This window comes from Garra rufa, chromosome 22 (assembly GCF_049309525.1).
Source record: "Garra rufa chromosome 22, GarRuf1.0, whole genome shotgun sequence".
Classification (NCBI taxonomy): domain Eukaryota; kingdom Metazoa; phylum Chordata; class Actinopteri; order Cypriniformes; family Cyprinidae; genus Garra; species Garra rufa.
The window spans coordinates 26275794-26294608 of NC_133382.1; the positions used below are offsets into that span (position 1 = coordinate 26275794).

The 18815-nt window shown below is 36.6% G+C and overlaps 1 protein-coding gene across 1 annotated transcript in view; it reads left to right on the top strand.

The window, feature by feature from the left end:
- LOC141298436 (TANK-binding kinase 1-binding protein 1-like) overlaps positions 1-18815 on the top strand; it is a 61197-nt gene that overhangs the window by 37845 nt on the left and 4537 nt on the right. Inside the window, exons 3-8 of the mRNA XM_073828958.1 lie at positions 1120-1245; positions 4176-4280; positions 4892-5036; positions 7974-8173; positions 9864-9925; positions 16537-16652. Of these exons, the coding sequence (XP_073685059.1) occupies positions 1120-1245; positions 4176-4280; positions 4892-5036; positions 7974-8173; positions 9864-9925; positions 16537-16652 (754 nt within the window). The remainder of the gene's footprint in view (positions 1-1119; positions 1246-4175; positions 4281-4891; positions 5037-7973; positions 8174-9863; positions 9926-16536; positions 16653-18815) is intronic.

Genomic DNA, 18815 nt, shown 5'->3' on the forward strand with positions numbered 1-18815 from the left:
TTTTAAAGAAAAGACAAAAAACGTTCCCTGGAATTTTGAATGGTAGTTTTATTTTATTTTTATTTTATTTCAATTTTTTATAAAAATTTATATATAAAAAATATATATATTTTTATTTATTTTGAAGCACTCTTTAAAATGCAAAAAAAAAAAAAAAAGTCCTTTACTATACATTGCATCTTGATATGTGACCCTGGCCTGGACCACAAAACCAGTCTAAAGTAGCACGGGTATATTTGTAGCAAAATTATACTTTTTATGCCAAAATTCATTAGGATATTAAGTAAAGATCATGTTCCATTGAGATATTTTGTATATTTCCTACCGTAAATATATCAAAACTTAATTTGTTTTCATAATATGCATTGCTAAGAACTTCATTTGGTCAGCTTAAAGACATTTTCTTTTCAATATTTAGATTTATTTGCACCCTCAGATTCCAAATTTTCAAATAGTGGTATCTTGGCCAAATGTAGTCCTATCCTAACAAACCATGCATCAATGGAAAGCATTTTCATTCAGCTCAATTTCAACAAAATGAACCCTTATGACTGGTTTTGTGGTCCAGGATCACATACTGTATATATAACAATTTATAAAGCTTGATTCTGTTGCACTGTAAAAATGATTGTGAATGTTATGATTGCTGTACATTGAACAGGAAAATTGTTTCAGTTTTTTACTTCAAAATATTATATTTAATTCAGTGTGTTACTTGCCATTTCTTTGTAATTATTTGTGAAATGTAATAGCAATTGAAAACGGCAATCCTATACTATTTTTTTCCAGATTACAATTGCTAGAGATTTTTCACAAACATCTGTTTTAAAACGGCTTTCTGTACAACCTTAAATGTGCTGAATTTGGTGAATAATGTCTGGTCTATCTGTAGACCTTGTAGATTTGCATATTTGTGCTGGAAAGAATGACAATGACTTCATTTGAATACTCACAACGCAGTGTTAAACCAGTGCAGATAGTGCCCTGTTAAACCAGATTGCAGGTTGTTAGTAAATATGACATTTTGTGCTCCAAAAATGGCACAATGTTTATAATACCCATAAATGATTCTACCTCTTCTGACCCCTGTGTCACTTTTTCTTGTATGTGTGTGTGCAGTTCCCCATGATAAGCGAGTTTGGAGATGACAGAAACTCCTACTGCTCCTTTGAGCCCAAAGACACAGCACTGCTCCAGTCAGAAAATGGCAGTCTGCAACAGAGAGTCAACATGCTGACCCTCGAGGTGAGAGGACACACGCATATACTGTGTGCACAGTGCACACACCTCTTTCTGGACTGTATTTCATCTAATGTTCTGCTCATTTCGAACAACCCCTTGTTATATTATGACTTGGCTATATTGTGTTGTAAATCTGGATTAGACGTCACAAAATGGAAAGATTAAAGAGGTAATATGATTAGTTGAGAAATGAAAGACAACTTCAGATGCCCAGTCATTCATGACCAAAGGCGTTATGTAATCTAAACCACGAAGCGTTCGTTTTCGCGTGCCTAAAGCCTGCTCTCAATTGTCTCTCCCGACTGGCTGTGATGTGGAGTGTAAATGGGAAGATCATACTCTCTCTCTGCATCTCTCGGCTCATTGCCTGGCGAAGCGTCTCATTAATTAATGATGCTTGCTATGTGTTTCCATAGCCACCCAGCAGCCTTCCCTCCATCAAGGAGCCAGATTTCTCTTTGTCATCTGTTCTTTTCTCTCTCCCACACCTCCCTCGCTTTTGCTGACGTTTGGTACTTTGTGTGTACGTTCCTTATTCTTCCCCGCCCTCCTCGTTTGACTCAGGCCTTCCTTCTCGATTCGTGTCTTGTTGTGTTTTATTCTTCACTTTTTTTCCAACACCCAGAGCTTTGCAGTCATGAGTCTATTGCTGAGATCTGATGCAGCGCAATTGAAAGTAAATACCCTGTTCTGTAATTTTTTTTTTCTGAAAATAAGCTACTGTTATCTGTGGATCACCGCAGAGAGGTGCTTTATATGATAATTGAAGTAGACGCTTATGTGTGTCTGTATTAAAATGAAATTGCAGGGAACAACATGAGTGCATTTGTTTCACTTTATTATTATTTTTAGTTTTATATATCAGATAGAACACCGCCTGTGTCTATACATGTTTTTATTCTTTCTCACACCGTGTCCTGGTTTCCAGAGACAAGCAATTTGTCAAAGAACGAAACTTGTTCGCAACATGACCAGTTGACAAAACAGTCACTTGCCCTTTCGCCACTCAAGTATTACATTTTGTTGATCTTGTAATGTCTTTTTGCCTTGTAAATCTGATTTGTCACAAGGTTTTATTGAAACTGCAAAATTCTGGGTTCATACAAGGTGCTTAAATTACTTGAATTTGACTTTTTGAAATTTAAGGCCTGGAAAACCCTTGAAAGTAGTTATATCCTGGAAGAGGTATTTGAAAAGTGCTTGACTTATTGAAAGACAATGTATCTATGAAATAAGTGGGGGGGGGGGGGGGGGGGGGGGGGTTCACGCAAAATTCACGCAATTCAAAAAACATAAATTCAGATCATTCATAATTCAATATTAATTCATTAATTCATTTAATGTCAGAAAACAATCAAGCTAAGTAAGCACTATACTGGTAGTGTCGTGTAAACATTTGCTGAAGATGCGAAAAGAAGCTCCGGTTGATTCAAACTTGTGACTTTGATCATTCATTCCAGGCGAATCACTAGCAAAAACCAGGTCAAATTAAAAGAGCCATTTATTTTTTAATTTCGACATCGCTTGTAACGATTTTAAAAAGCACGTAGTGATGGGTGAAACAGAGTATTTTGAAATTGCAAATCAGTTAAACCATTGCATCGCAAAATGATTCACTATTTCAAAGCACTCCAATAGGATTGTGTATCACAAATCATTTGTTTCAGATCGGGACTTCACATCGCAAATATCACAAATCATTTGATTTAGATTGGAACAGGTTCGTTAATCATTTAGCGAATTGAATGATTCGACAGCAGGGTCCCAAATCTTTTGCTTCTGATCAGGATTTCGGAATAATTTCGCAAAAAAAGATTTTTTTTTTCTGTTTTTTCCCCGCAAACAGTAGAAAACATCAAACCAGCAATGCAGTACAGTTATAAAAACAAAAAAAGGAAAAAAGAAAGTAAGTATGCACAAATACAAATCCCTTAAGAAAATTAACAGTGGTTTTACTATATTAAATATGTAGTATACTTTGTAATACTTTAGTAGTAATACTTCACATGTGCTTCACTTTATTTTTGCCATTTTATTGAGTTTTTTTTTTTCTATTTCTCTTTTTTGAGAATTTGAAACAGAAGGCATTGTTTGATAAATGAAATATCTGATTGAAGTCCTTATAAATCAAAAAAGTAGTGCTTGAAAAGTCCTTGAAAGTCCTGGAATTTAATTTTACAGCATCTGTATGAACCCTGAAAAATGATAGCAAAAATTGAAGGGTTAGTTCACCTAAAAATGAAAGTTCTTTCATTCTGTAGTTCTGTAATTACTCACCCTCATGTCGTTCCAAATCTGTAAAACATTCATTCATCTCTGGAACACAAAATAAGATATTTTTGATGGCATCCAATAGCTTTCTGACCCTGTATAGACATTAATGGAACTACAGTAGCACATTCAAGGCCATGAAATGTAGTAAGGACATCATTAAACTAGCCAATTTCTTCAACAATTTCTTCTTTTCTATGTCAGTCTTTGACACGCATTCACAAGAGTACCATGATGCATGCATGTGGTGCTGCTGACACAAAAAAACAAGTTAATAAAGGAGTACGATTTAGGTCATGCGTCTAGAAGCAGACATCTGTCAGCAGAGCTGATATTTTTGGCCTACTGGAAAGATATAAAATCCATAACGGTAATAAACAAGACCGTAAAAAGAAATGTGACAAAAAAAACCTGACAAAATGGTAATGTTTTAATCGATTTTTATATTACACCTGCTTTATACCTAATGTTACAACAGCTTGTCATTATATAGCCCGAGGACATCCCAACTGTCATTGTAATTCAAGAGCGTATACACGCTAATGTAAAAATGCAAAAAATGTCAGTAAGAATGAAAGATTTTTAAATATCATAAGGTGTGTATAAAAGCTGTTAAGCCAAAGGAAATTCCTTTTAATGATACCAGTGTTTGTGTTCTCCAGCTTCAGAAGAGTAAAGAGCGAGAGGAGCAGCTTGAAGATGTCATTCAGGCCTATGAGAAAATCCACATGGAGAAGTCCAGTCTTCAACGAGACCTAGACAAGATGGTGAGAAATATTCATTTCACGACATCCATGCTAAGTTTGGCTGCTGAGCGGATGGGCAGTAGCGATAATTAGCCTCTCCATGTGCTTCAGGCTTTAATCCAACCAGGTGTCCACTTGATTAATCTTGTACTCTCGTACGTCCTAACGGGGCTGTGTGAATATAATTGGGCTCTTATATTACCCAGCCAAGCCCTCATATAAGTGGATGATGCTGGATATCTGTAATCATATACGCGCATTTGCATCCTCAGTTTTAAGCACGGGTCTCAGATGGATTTAGCTGGGACCAAAAGACTAAGTTTTTGAAAATTGCATGATGCAAGCGTTTGAGCATCTGTGCCGTTCGCCCCTCTGAAACACTCAGCCGGCTATCAGGTGTTACATCTACATGTTCTCATCTTTTATTGCTGACAAAAATTCCTCACGGACGCGAATGTCGGAAGAATCTGCATAGCGAAGTAATGGCCTCTTTGCCCTTGTATATCTTTTGATCAGTCTCTCATCGCCTGCCGTACTCGCTGTACTTTCTCTTGGTGTTTCATTTTTAATCTTTTATAATCTTATACTTTTGTGCCCGTCTCTTCTTTTCTCTTTCTTCTCTCTGGGCTCAGACGTCTATGGTGGAGAAACATGTTGAGCGGATCCACAGTTTAGAGGCGGCTCTGAGGCAGAGGGAGAGCTCACTACACAAACTCAACACACAGTTGCACAACAAAGACATGCAGTATCTGCAACTACACAGCCCTGACTCCCATAGTAAGTCTTGTTTTGTCTGTATGCATGCAGGTGGTAATTTATAAATCACTCAGTGGGCTAGGACCTGCGGATATGTGCCGCTACCACTGACTCATTCGGTATGCAGTAATTGTCACGTAGGTCACAATACAAGGACAAAGTGAACAAAAGTGAGTGCATTCGGACAGTATTGCATTTTGTATTAACTTACAGTTGTTTCACGTCCTGAACGACAAGAAAACTATTCAAAGTCTGTTCAGACTGAGATGAAATAAACACATCATATGACCATGGTTTAATTTCTGCTTTCAGAAATAGACCGAAATATATACAGTGCATTGTGAAAGCATTCTTTTTTTTCACATTTTGTTATGCTGCAGCCTTGTGTTAAACTGTTTTACATTACTTGTTTCCCACATCAGTCTACTCTCCATACACCATAATGAAAATCCCAAAAGAACTTTGCAACAACTTTGCAAATTTATTAGAAGTAAAAAACTGAAAGGATTCCATTGCATAAGTATTCACACCCTTTTCTGGGAAACTTGAAATTTAGCTTTGAGTGGAGTTAACCTGTGGCAAATTCATTAGAATGAGTATGATTTGGAAAGGCACACACTTCTCAAAAAAAAGTCTAACAGCTGAAAATCCATATAAAAAACCAAGCCCTGAGGTCAAAAGAGCTGCCTGTAGAGCTCAGGGACAGAATTGTGTCAAGGCACAGATCAAGTTCAGAGACAAGTTCAGAAAAATTTCTGCTGCATTGAATGCTCACAGAAGCATGTAGTCTTCATTACCCTTAAGGGAAGAAGTTTGGATCAACCAGGACTCTTCCTAGTGCTGGCCTCCTGGCCAAACTCAGCAATCAATGGAGAAGGGCCTTGGTTAGCCTGGTGACCAAGAAGCTGATGGTCACTCTAGTTGAGTTCCATGATCATATATGCAGATGAGAGAAATTTACAGAAGGACAAACATCACTGCAACACTCCACCAATCCAGTCTTTTTCCAGTCTCAATCCTCTCCTCAGTTAAGACACATGAAAACACACTTGGAATTTGCAACAGAGCACCTAAAGTACTCTCAGATTGTGAGAAACAAGATTCTCTGGTCTGATGAACCTCAGCGGCAGGGACTGAGGGACTGGAAAGATGGAAAGCTCAACACAGCAAAATATAGAGATAGCCTTAATAAAAACCTAGTCTAGAGCATTCAGAATCTCAGAATGGGCAGAAAGTTCACCTTCTAACAGCTCAATGATCCTAAGCACACAGCAAGTGTGTCTTATAAACAACTCTGTGAATGTCCTCAAGTGGCCCAGCCAGAGCCTGAGCTTGAACCCAATCAAACATTTCTGGAGAAACCTGAAAATATTTGCCTGCCCCGTCCAAGTTGACAGAGCTTCAGAGGTGAAGAAGTGAGGAAAAGAATGGCAGATAATTGCCAAATGCAGACGTTGCATCATACCAAAAAGTCTTAAGGCTGTAAAGGTGCTTCAACTAAGTACTGAGCTAAGGGTATGAATACTTATGCAATGTACTTATTTCAGTGTTTTATTTGTAATAAATTTGCAGAGTCACAAATCTGTTTTGTGCTTTGTAATTATAGTATATGGAGTGTTGATTGATGTGGGGAAAAAAGTAATTTAAAGCAGTTTAACATAAGGCTGCAACATAAAAATGTCGCAAGGCACTGCATATACACACACATCAGGTTATTTATTAGTATACAATCCTGTTCATTATTCGTCATTTTATGTGCCTGCTTCATTTGTATTCCACTCAACAACAGATTGTGTATTGGGGTCTTTGAAGTGTCCCTTTTCATTATATATGCATCACATTTTCTATCCAGTTTTCAATCTAGCCTAATTTTGTTTTTTCAAAGAGCACCTCTCCTATGAAGGACTTCAAACAGGGCCAAGCGTCGGTCCTCTCGTCCTTTCGGCCCTCTTTGTTTTTTCCCCTGATGACAGTGTTGTGTTGCATCTCTCTCATTTTACCCCATTTCCCACTTCCTTTCTCTCTTTCCTTTCACTGTCTCTGAGGCTCAGAAAAGACTCTCACCACAAAGAGACTATGTAACCAAGTGGAAAGCATATTTGCGAGAAGAAGGTCATACCTTTCCCCTGTGACCCCTTTCCGGGATCTAAAACGTTTCCAACTCAAAGGCGCTCAACAGGAGTCAAATAATCCCAGAGAACTCAAGCAAATTATGTATTTATGTAAATTACGCAACAGAGATGTTCTGTAACCCTGTCAGAAAATAATACAAGAATGATGTCAATTTTGTGTGCGCTCATGAATACAAATATTACATGCAAATATGAAGAAGAAGAAAAAAGAATACAAATCATTTCACTGCGGTTTCGGGTGCGAGATGTAGGCGTGCAGGGGTGTGTGTTTTCAGCTTGCTTATTGCTGAACTGTCACAATAGCTGCTGGCTCAAGGACGACTTTTCTATGAGCTGCTGAATCACCATGCCCACGCCGGGGGTGAGGAGCAGGACGCTCTGACAGGAAATAGTTCAGTCTTGCATTCTCCATCTTCAAGGTTTCAAAGCTACATGGAGTAAAGGACGTGTGTAGGGGGACTTTAGGTTGGATTCCAGCCCTGTTAACAATGTTGGCCCTGAGGCGGCCACCAAACCTCCTGTCCAGACATTTGTAAGTTGGCGCCGGTTTCTTCTGGCTGATGGAGGAGAGAATTACCCATTACATAACACACAGAAACACAAATGAGGTATTTGTTGGTTTGTTTTGAGTGACAGATGAGATCAGAGAGAGATCTGATGCTTCAAAGACATGCTGTTGGATCATTTGTCTGCAGCCTGAAACTTTATTAACTATAAAACGTAGTTAATTTAACCGTTTAATGTCCAATTCTGCTATCCTAGCTGGTCGGATGTTCATTTTTATTATTTGGCTTGTCTAATCATAATAACCATCCTATATCCTTAGTGCTAGACTGCCCCATGACCCTACAGAGCTCCCGAAGTCTGGACACCCTCTCTGACCTCAAACTGCAGCGCCTGGAGGCGGAGCTAGAGGGGGCGCGGCACGAGGCTCAGGGGGCGTGTCAGAGGGAGGAGGAGATAAAAGCTGAATGCGAGAGGTTACGGGAAGAGCTGAGAGAATTGCAAAGTAACCAGAGACAGAGGGTCAGTAACACAAACACACACATGTTTAAAGACTCACATTTGAACTACACATTGTCAAAATTGATTTTTGCCTGAAGTCAGATTTCTTAGACTCTGATATGTACTGTAACAAATAGTTTTGTCTGAACTATTCTCAGATTCAGTGAAAACTGAGTGTGAGAAGTAGTAAATCAATATTCTCACTTTGATGGCACAGTAACTGAATTTTGCTTTTGAATTTTGTCTCAAATCCAGCAGTGACATGAACTTTCTTGCCTTGCAGGCTTCAGATATAAGATTTCAAGCCATATATAGTACAATTTTTAAAGTTCAGCACCTGTAAGAGTTAGTTAGTTAGCTAGAAATTAATATTTTTTAGCAATGATGTGTTAAATTGCAGAAAAATATTAAGGAGGACAATTGTTTTATCTTTAATTGTCTTCTTGAGCACCAAATCAGCATTTAAAGGACAACTTTCAGAACAAAAATTTACAGATAAGGTACTCACCCCTTGTCATCCAAGATGTTCATGTCTTTCTTTCTTCAGTCGTAAAGAAATGGTGTTTTTTGAGGAAAACTTTTCAGGATTTCTCTCCATAATAATGGACTTCTATGGTGCCCATGAGTTTGAACTTCCAAAATGCATTTTAAATGCAGCTTCAAAGTGCTCTAAATGATCCCAGCCGAGGAAGAGGGGTCTTATCTAGTGAAACGATCAGTTATTTATTTTCCTTTCCTCGGCTGTGATCGTTTAGAGCCCTTTGAAGCTGCATTCTGGAAGTTCAAACTTGGGGGCACCATTATGTGGAGAGAAATCCTGAAATGTTTTCCTCAAAAAACATAATTTCCTTACGACTGTAGAAAGAAAGACATGAACATCTTGGATGACAAGAGGGTGAGTACATTATCTGTACATTTTTTGTTTTGAAAGTGAACTACTCCTTTAAGAATAATTTCTGAAGGATCTTGTGACACTGAAGACGGAAGTAATTGCTGCTGAAATTTAACTTTGCCATTACAGGAATAAATTAAAAAGTATAATATATTAAAATAAAAGACAGTTGTAATAATTTCATAATATTAAAGTTTTAACTGATTTTTTCAAACAAATGCAGCCTTGGTTAGCATAGGAGCCCTAGTAAATTATTATTATTAATATTAATTTATTAAAAATACATGCTAAGTGTACTTTAAATTGACATATCACTTAAGACTTACTGATATAAAATTATAATTTATAGTGAAATAATTATAAAGAAATAAAATTATAAATATTATAGTAGTTTTACTGCACAATGCACATTTGCTAATATTATGTCTAAAATGTGTTTTAATATAACTATTAATAAGGGTTGTATGATCTCTGTATAATATCAGTCTTTAAATGCGAGATATTTAAAGTGTACCTGAATTTAAGTGCATTAAGCACAAAATTAGTTGTTCCAGTTTAGCAGAGTTTAAGTATACCAGTTTTGTATAGCAAAAAAGTACAATGCAGGGTATTTGTGTTAAGCACATAAATATCTAAATGTACCTGTAGTGTGCTTAGCACAAAATAAATGTATTTCAACTACATTTCAGTAAATTTTTCACTAGGGAGGCATTTTAAACATATAAAACATATAATAATGTGTAGGTTCAAATATAGTTCAGATTGCACATTAGTAATATACAGAAAGTATGAAGCCTGACGTGTTGCTCTTTTGCACAGGAGGTGAGTTCCACATGTGGGCAGTGTGATGTGGAGTGGATAAAGAAAGTTGGAGATGAACAGTAAGTGTCTTTTCACTTTTTTAAAAGCCTACAGCTGTGCATATTAATATTTAAGTTACTGCTTTTGTAAATCTATTTGATTACATTTTGCTGCTATATGGTGTAGAAATGTGAGACATGGATATTTGCCAGTAGAGGGCAGTATAGCTATTGGCAAGCCTCCAGAAGCCACAGTCTGACAGAAGTGGTCTAAAGTGTTGTCTTCAACTGATGCTGAAGAGAATACAGGTGAACTGAAAGTAACCTGTCTTTAAGTGAAATGGGGATTCTTGGAAAGGAAGGTCGTAAGTAATGCCTACGTCTCTTTTGCACCTCAGTTTCACACTCTACTCCCCCTCTCAGTTTGAACTGCTGGTTCTTGTAAAAGTCGTGATTTAACAGAAAACGGCCAAAACCTTACTTGCAGTTACTCAGACATTCTTATGCTGGTAGTTTTTTTGGTGTTTTTGTCTGGTTTTCTGATGAAGGGATTTATTTGGAAAAAACTATTTTCGTTTTCATAGCACTGATTCTAAAAGAAAAGCGAAAAACAATCTGCGGATTGAAAAATTTCCACAGTGTTTACTTTAAATGAAACTGCCATTCTGAATTGTTTCATAGATTTGGATGTTATATTCTTTTTCTTAACAAGCAATGTACAGATTATGTCATTTTAATGGCAACTTTTTGATATTAACCAGGTACAGTTATTAACCAAGTATGTTGACCTAGTCATGACATTTCCATCAGCTACGTAAACATTTAGATGTGTTTTAAAATCTTTTTAAATCTTTCTATGAAAAAAAAAAATCCTTGGGTGGAAACCTATCTGTTATCCAAGTATGTTGACCTAGTCAGCCTCGATGTGTATAATCGTAATTTTAAATCATTTGAGTCATCAGAACTTGAGAAATTACATCGATACATGGCATTTCCATCAGCTATGTAAATATTTAGATGCGTTGAATCTTTCTATGCCAAAAAAAAAAAAACTCCTTGGAAAGAAACCCAACTAAAGCAGGTACAATTTTTAACCAACTATGTTGACCTAGTCAGCCTCAATGTGTAAAATGGTCATTTTAAATCATTTTTGAGTCATCAGTACTTGAGAAATGACATCGATACGTGACATTTTCATCAGCTATGTAAACATTTAGATGTCTTAAATCTTTCTATGGAAAAAAAAAACAAAAACAAAAAACTCCTTGGAAAGAAACCTAACTAAAGCAGGTACAATTTTTAACCAAGTATGTTGTCCTAGTCAGCCTCAATGTGTGAAGTCGTAATTTTAAATCATTGTTGAGTCATTGATACTTGAGAAATAGTATCGGTACATGACATTTCCATCAGCTATGTAAACATTCAAATGTGTTAAATCTTTCTATGCAAAAAAATAAATAAATAAATAAAACACCTTGGAAGGAAACCTAACTAAAGCAAGTACAATTTTTAAACAAATGTGTTGTCCTAGTCAGCGTTAATGTGTGAAGTCGTAATTTTAAATCATTGCTGAGTCATCCATACATGACATTTTCATCAGCTATGTAAACATTTAAATGTGTTTTTAAAGCTTTTTAAATCTTTCTATGAAAAAAAAAGAACCTAGCTAAAGCAGGTACAATTTTTAACCAAGTATGTTGACATGGTCAGCCTCAATGTGTAAAAATCGTCATTTTAAATCATTTGAGTCATCTGCACTTGAGAAGTTACATCGATACATGACATTTCCATCAGCTATGTAAATATTTAGATGCGTTGAATCTTTCTATGCAAAAAAAAAAAACCTCCTTGGAAGGAAACCCAGCTAAAGCAGTTACTTGTTAACCAAGTGTGTTGACCTAGTCAGCCTCAATGTGTAAAATCATCGTTTTATATCATTTGAGTCATCAGCACTTGAGAAAGCACATAGATACATGACATTTCCATCAGCTATGTAAATATTTAGATGCATTGAATCTTTCTATGCAAAAAAAAAAACTCTTTGGAAAGAAACCTAACTAAAGCAGGTACAATTTTTAACCAAGTATGTTGTCCTAGTCAGCATCAATGTGTGAAATCGTAATTTTAAATCATTGTTGAGTCATCGACACTTGAGAAATAGTATCGATACATGACATTTCCATCAGCTATGTGAACATTTAGATGCGTGAAATCTTTCTATGCAAAAAAAAAACTTCCTTGCAAGGAAACATAGCTAAAGCAGGTACTTGTTAACCAAGTATGTTGACCTAGTCAGCATCAATGGGTGAAATCGTAATTTTAAATCATTGTTGAGTCATCGACACTTGAGAAATTACATTGATACATGACATTTCTATAAGCTATGTAAACATTTATATGTGTTAAATCTTTCAATGCAAAAAAAGGTTTCCTTCCTGCAAGTTAAACTGTTTATGTGTGTAAAAAGGTGTTGTCCCAACATGTCAACCATAACCTACACACACATTATATATATATATATATATATATATATAAATATATGTGTGTGTGTGTGTGTGTGTGTGTGTGTGTGTGTGTGTGTGTGTGTGTGTGTGTGTGTGCAAAAGAGTCTTGAAATGTTAAAATAGCTATGTATTGACTGACTTTTAAAGAATTGTTTGGTTTCCCAACCATACTGATTTGAAGAGTTGAGAAGTATGTTTTGCAATTATTTTTATAATAACGCTCTCTGGAAAAGGGTACTTCTTTGTTTCTGATTACATAGTGCTTATTATCTGCAGCGTGGGCTGTGCTGATTTAGTTATTTGGCTGCTTTAGAGTGAAGTTTTGCTGAAAAATAGAAGAGAAATTCATATAGCCAACATTTGTTTACATAAAGAAGACGAATATTATAGACACTAGTTTGAGCGCAAAGGTCAGACATCGCTCAAGCAGCCCACCTATGCCTCCCACGCTAGATCATCATCAATATACAGATGAAAAACACACAAATATACACACACACACACACATAGCCACCCACTCATTTTTTTTTTTTTTTACATTTTCTTATTTGTGCACATTATAGTTCTCCAGATGCTCAACAAAAACATTTTTATCTTTTAAGAGATAGATAGATAGATAGACAGATAGACAGATAGACAGATAGACATGAAGGTGATACTACTCTTGTTTCATTTCATATTTCTTAATAGAAAGATGTTCACACATTCAGTGAACAGTCCAAAAGGTGATGCATTCATAGGCCGTGTCATAAGATTCATCCTGTAGATTTTGTGCATGCAAGTGTGTGTGTGTGAGTGTGTGTGAGAGAGCAAGCATGTGTGGAGGTGAGAAAAGAAGTGTCACACATCATCTAAATCTGCTGTAAATACCTCTTTGATAGATAGTGTCTATCAAATGAGGATGACACTTGGACAGTCAAGTTGTTGCTCAGGCGTTGATAATGATGAAGGAGAAAGATAACTCATTACTGTTGAGTACCATGGCTGCTTGAGTCTGACTGTGGATGCTCAGGAGCCCAGAGGGCCAAATGAAGGACACAATGAGCACAACGGTAAGAATATCTAATGCTATGTGCTATGTGCTTACTGGCCAGCAACAGAAGACAACTTAGCAGACATCTTAGCAGCAGTGAGCTGGCCTGTGGTTTCTTTTGAGTTGTGGTCTACGAATACAAAATATGGCTGAGCGTCCAGTACTTTGTCTATGTTGAGGTCAGTTTGTTCTTTGCTAGTCCCAATATAAGGCAAGATTATGCAACAGTGCTGCTGGTTCTCTCTTACTCAGCTAACGCAGATTTCTTTGGGCCATATGGAAATTTTCATGTGTGTGGGACTGAGAAAGTTGCAGAGAGCTAAGACTGAACTAACTGAGAGAGAAAATTGACTACATGTGACCTTGCACCAGACCGCTTTGGTAACGGATGACTCATTTAACTTGTCTTATTAAAATGAAGTGTACTACTTTATTAGCTTTGGTTCCGTCTTGTGTTTATGACCCTCTACATACGTTTTTTTTATGTTTAGTCATTACTGCCATTTGCAATTAATCAAAATGTGCAGTTTACATATTAGAGACGTTACATAGTCAAAATGATAGTTGGCTTTTCTTTTAAGTTGCAGTGAGCTGTTTTACATTTACTTAACAAATGGCACACGTTATGGTGTTGACTTGAAAAGCAAAATCAATTTTTCAGCATGATGTTTACACTGTACTTAAACCATATACTTATCTGTAGTTGTCATATTCGTGCGAATGCACGCATGTTAAAAAAGTGAGTGGTCACACGTGCCCACTGAAGTGTAAAACTGAAATGTCTCTTTTGATATATCTAACACCATCTCAAAAACTATGAGTCTTTTTATAATAAAGCGCCGAAGGTTTTTGTGAATTTGGTCTGCGCAAAATCAGATAAAGTGTATCTGATGACATGGTTTCTGTTTCTTTACATCAAAGTTAGCTGGCGTGTTTACCATAGAACTTACTTTTTGATGATTATCATAACTGTGTAAGACTTTAATTGTTGTGCATTTAAATTTTGTAACGTTTGAGTAAGCCAGATCAAATCAACACACTATCTGATCAAATCTGTTACAAATAAATTTGTGAGTTAAGTAAGAGATAATGTACTGTCATTCAGTCATTACTGCAATATGAACCATGCTGATTTATTTTATCATTGATAATGAAAGTTTAATATGAGGCTAGCAAGCATGTAAATGGAAGTTAAATACTTATTATGAGTTAAAGCTGAGAAGAAAGAGACATCAGAGTGCTGAGAGAGAACTGTAGAGACAATTTTTGTGATGACTGAGGCTTTTTAGAAATTTGGTTGCTATGGTGAGTGACTGCAGAGTCAGATGACTTGAAACTACACTGTTTTCTTCTCGGTGCCAGTCATGCGTTATGTTCTCACTGGTGAAGCAACACATCGCAGTTAAATAGTGTTACCAACTGTGTCATGAACATAATTGTCAACCATTGTTATGTGCTGAAGCATATCACCTTATTATTGCTTTTATATTCCACACAGCAATATAAAAAAGGAAATGGTGCTGATATTGTCATTGTCAGTGATAAAGTAATGTGTTAACATGTTAAATGTTGCAATTCCATCTTAGCTGATTAGCAAACAGTAACAGCATGATGTTAATTACACCTGGCACCTAGTTTCGTCAGCCCCTGTGCCAACATAATTTTTGCATAGAAAGAATATGACAATGATAAATGAGACTTAAAGGGATAGTACACCCAAAATGAAAATGAGCCCATTATTTACTCACCATCTAGGCATCCTAGGTGTATATGACTTTCTTTTTTCAGACGAATGCAAAGAGTTATATTAAAAATTATCCTGGCACTTCCAAGCTTTACAATGGCATAGGCGTGTGTTTCTCTTCATCAGTCCAAAACAAGTCCAATAAAGTGCATCCATCTATAATAAAAATTCCCTAACATGGCTCCAGGTGGTGAATAAAGGCCTACTGTAGTGAATCGATGCATTTTTGTAAAAAAAATATCCATATTTAAAACGTGAGAATCACTTTAATATAGCTTGCACCAACTGGTCATACATGGAAGCAGCTCTGGATGGGTAGCGTGCGATGTTGGCGTTGCGCATGCTCTGGTGAGTTTCGCCAAAGTCCCTTTAAGACAAGTCATTTCACTCGGCTGTCATCTTTGAAATGCCTCCCGGGCATGCAAGTGCAGCTCCTATTTCTTTGAATGGGGAAACATCAAATTCTCCAAAACTGTTCACCAAGCTTACGATTAAATTTCATATTTAAATCACCAATGAAATTGAACAAGAACTGCATTATAAATATTGTTCCTTATGCTCCAGTAGCGTTAAAAAGGGCTTGTTTTTCAGGCTAGATCAAAATCAAGATCAAAGTTACTTCTAATGGCTCTTTCATTAAAGAGGCGGGGCTTTGTGGCTATAACGCGCATTGCATTTTTTCCCTTTCAAAACTGTATGAGTGGGTATTCTGACATCTTGGGTATTCTATAGTCTTTGGTTTCGCACAAACCAGCATTTGTTTACAGGAGCAAAGGAAGCCAAGTTTCCTTACTTTGGCGAAGGAAAACCAGTCTTCTCTTGGTTTATATCGAAATCCTCCGACATGTTTCTTTACAAATCCTCATTTTGAACTTCTATTTTGTGAGCAGTCTCCATGGTGTGTTCGCGTTCGTCACTTCTGAGCGGCACATGCGCAACGCCGACATCTTACGTCATCCGCCTGGAGCTGCTTCCGTGTAGGTCCAGTTGGCGCACGCTAGATTAAAGTGATTATTATGTTTTTAAATTTTTCTTACAAAAATGCATTGATTTGCTACATGGCGCCTTTATTCATCCTCTGGAGCCATGTGAGGCACTTTTTATTATGGATGATTCGCTTTATTAGACTTGGTTTGGACCGATGAAGAGAAACTGATGAAGAGAAACACCTGCACAATATAACTGATTGTATTCGTCTGAAAGAGGAAAGTAATATACACCTAGGATGCCTTGAGGGTGAGTAAATAATGGGCTAATTTAAAATTTTGGGTGAACTTTTCTTTTAATTTAACCAGGTGAATTTAGTACTAGATTACAGGTGGTTATGGGACTTAAACGGTTTAGTTACTTGCCTCTGTTTCACTCTTTCCGATTCTCTTCTCATTCTCTTATTCTCCTGCTCTCTCTACAGAGTAAATCTGGCTTTGGCCTATACTGAACTGACAGAGGAGTTGGGCAAGTTACAGGCTTTGACCTCAAAACAGACAGAGATATTGCGGAAAGCCTCACAGGAGCCGGCAAGCCCAGGTACGAGGACAAGGGGGATCTCTTATATGTACTATATTACACTTTACAGACTCATGAACATACACTATAGACCAATTTGGAGTACAGTTATGTCACTTGAAGCTGCATGTGCATTGTGGTAGCAGAAAAACACTAGTAACAAGTAGAGTGAAATGGGTAAAATCCATGGAATAAGAGAAAACAAATGTATTGTGGTGTCTGGATGTTAAAACGGGAATGCAAATCATTTTTATAGAATACGGTCATCAAAGACACCATTTGAAGCTAAACGCAGACGTTTGAACGGACAGACTAATAGAAGAAACCTTCTATGATTATTCTACTTTTAAAGCATAAATTTGATTTAGACAATAGGTCTTCATAATATTCACATACGCAGTTCATAGGGGACATTATATTAGCCCTAGAGTTACAGCATTAAACCTATAACACTTTACATTTACCTATTTTTATCTCACAATTCTGACTTTTTTCTCGCAAATGCAATTTATATTCCATATTTTGGACTTTATAACTTTATAACAATTGCTAGTTTGTCAATTCTGAGAAAGAGAAAAGTCAGAAGTGTGGGATATAAACTTATCATTCTGAGCCCAGGGGAAAAAAAGAGAATGACGAGTTGAAATTTCTGAAAACACTGAATTGGTTTATGTCTAACAGTATGTAGACATCTTCTAATTACCATTTGTATAGTCGAAAGAGCTCAGTCACTTTTGTTAAATGTGGTATTGTCACAGGATTCAAGCAGTAAGATTATTTTAAGATTATAGTTTATGGAGTCTGCTGTAGAACGAATTAGGTAATTAGGTACCAAAAATTGGAAAAGCCCATTTCTAATGGCTTTAAAGTATGAAAATAGTATTACTTTATATTCTAATGGCTTAACTGCTGGACTCACTGCACTCAGTGAATGGGATTAATTGGAACATCCACTGCCAGCGCCCGACCTAGTGATGCTTATACTTTTGCCTTGCAGTGTAATGAAGACCTGGTTTAGGTAATAATCATATTTTCATACTTTAATGAACCTCCTTTTGTGGTAAAAACCAATTTGTCAAACTCATCAAAATTCCGCACAGTGGGTGTGTAAACAGACGCTTTTTTTCGCACTGCAGGCTTGTTTGCTGTCTTGTTAAATTCCACAAGGAATATTTTTGCTGACATGTTCTGATCACCTCTCACGTCGAGTGCCTCTTAAGAGTTTGAGAACATAAACAACTCCCCCCTTATCTTTTTAGCACCTCTGCTCTCAACCACACAACTCGTTTGATATAGGAAACCAGACCAAAAAGCAGAAGCGGAGATGGAGGGGGGGAAAAAAAACCTACTGATTCATAGATAGAAGGACTGATTTCTCTAAATAGCTGATTGCGATCTCACGATTGCAGGAAGCTCAGTATATGCACGTTAGACTTATTATTGAGAGACAAATGCATCTTCTGTACAAGATCTTGCCCGTTGCTAGTCAGAAAGCTGTGTACAAGTAGCCTACCACAGGTGCTGGGGTGAATGCACAGGAAAACAATATGAAAATATCTCAAAGAGGAAATGTGAGGGGAAAGAGGAAGTCATTACAGACGTCTATCTGTCCATTAGGGACTGTGCTCTTCAAACCGCCTTTTAAGATATTCTTCCGGTAATAAAATGAACTATGCTACCTTCAGTGAAACCAAATATTCAAACATTTTATATATCAATTTAGCCATATATATTTCACTTTATATATGTCATTGTCCATGTTCTTTTATGACTAACTCATGACTTAGTTCACTTGTGTGTAATTTTTGTGCAAATGTAAGTTGTAATATGTCGTGTTTATATGTATATTTCAATGCATGTTAATGTCTTGTGGTGGCATGTTTTTAATCAACAGTATTTTAAATGAAATTGTTCAAATATCGCCATGCTTAATTATAAAGAAAAATGTAGGGTGCGAGCCTGGTTCTATTTATCAGTTGCTGATTGGATTTTGAGATAGGTAAAAATGGAGGGAGATGAATGTGAGTTTACAGAGGCAGAGTTCATGCTGAGTAAATGAGGGAAAAGTCCAGCATACATCACCAGAGAGAAGTCTGTTGTCTGACCAGTAGCTTGAGTCATATTTTGATTAACATATACATATGAGCAATATATATCAGCAGTATATCAGCACGGCTGTGATTC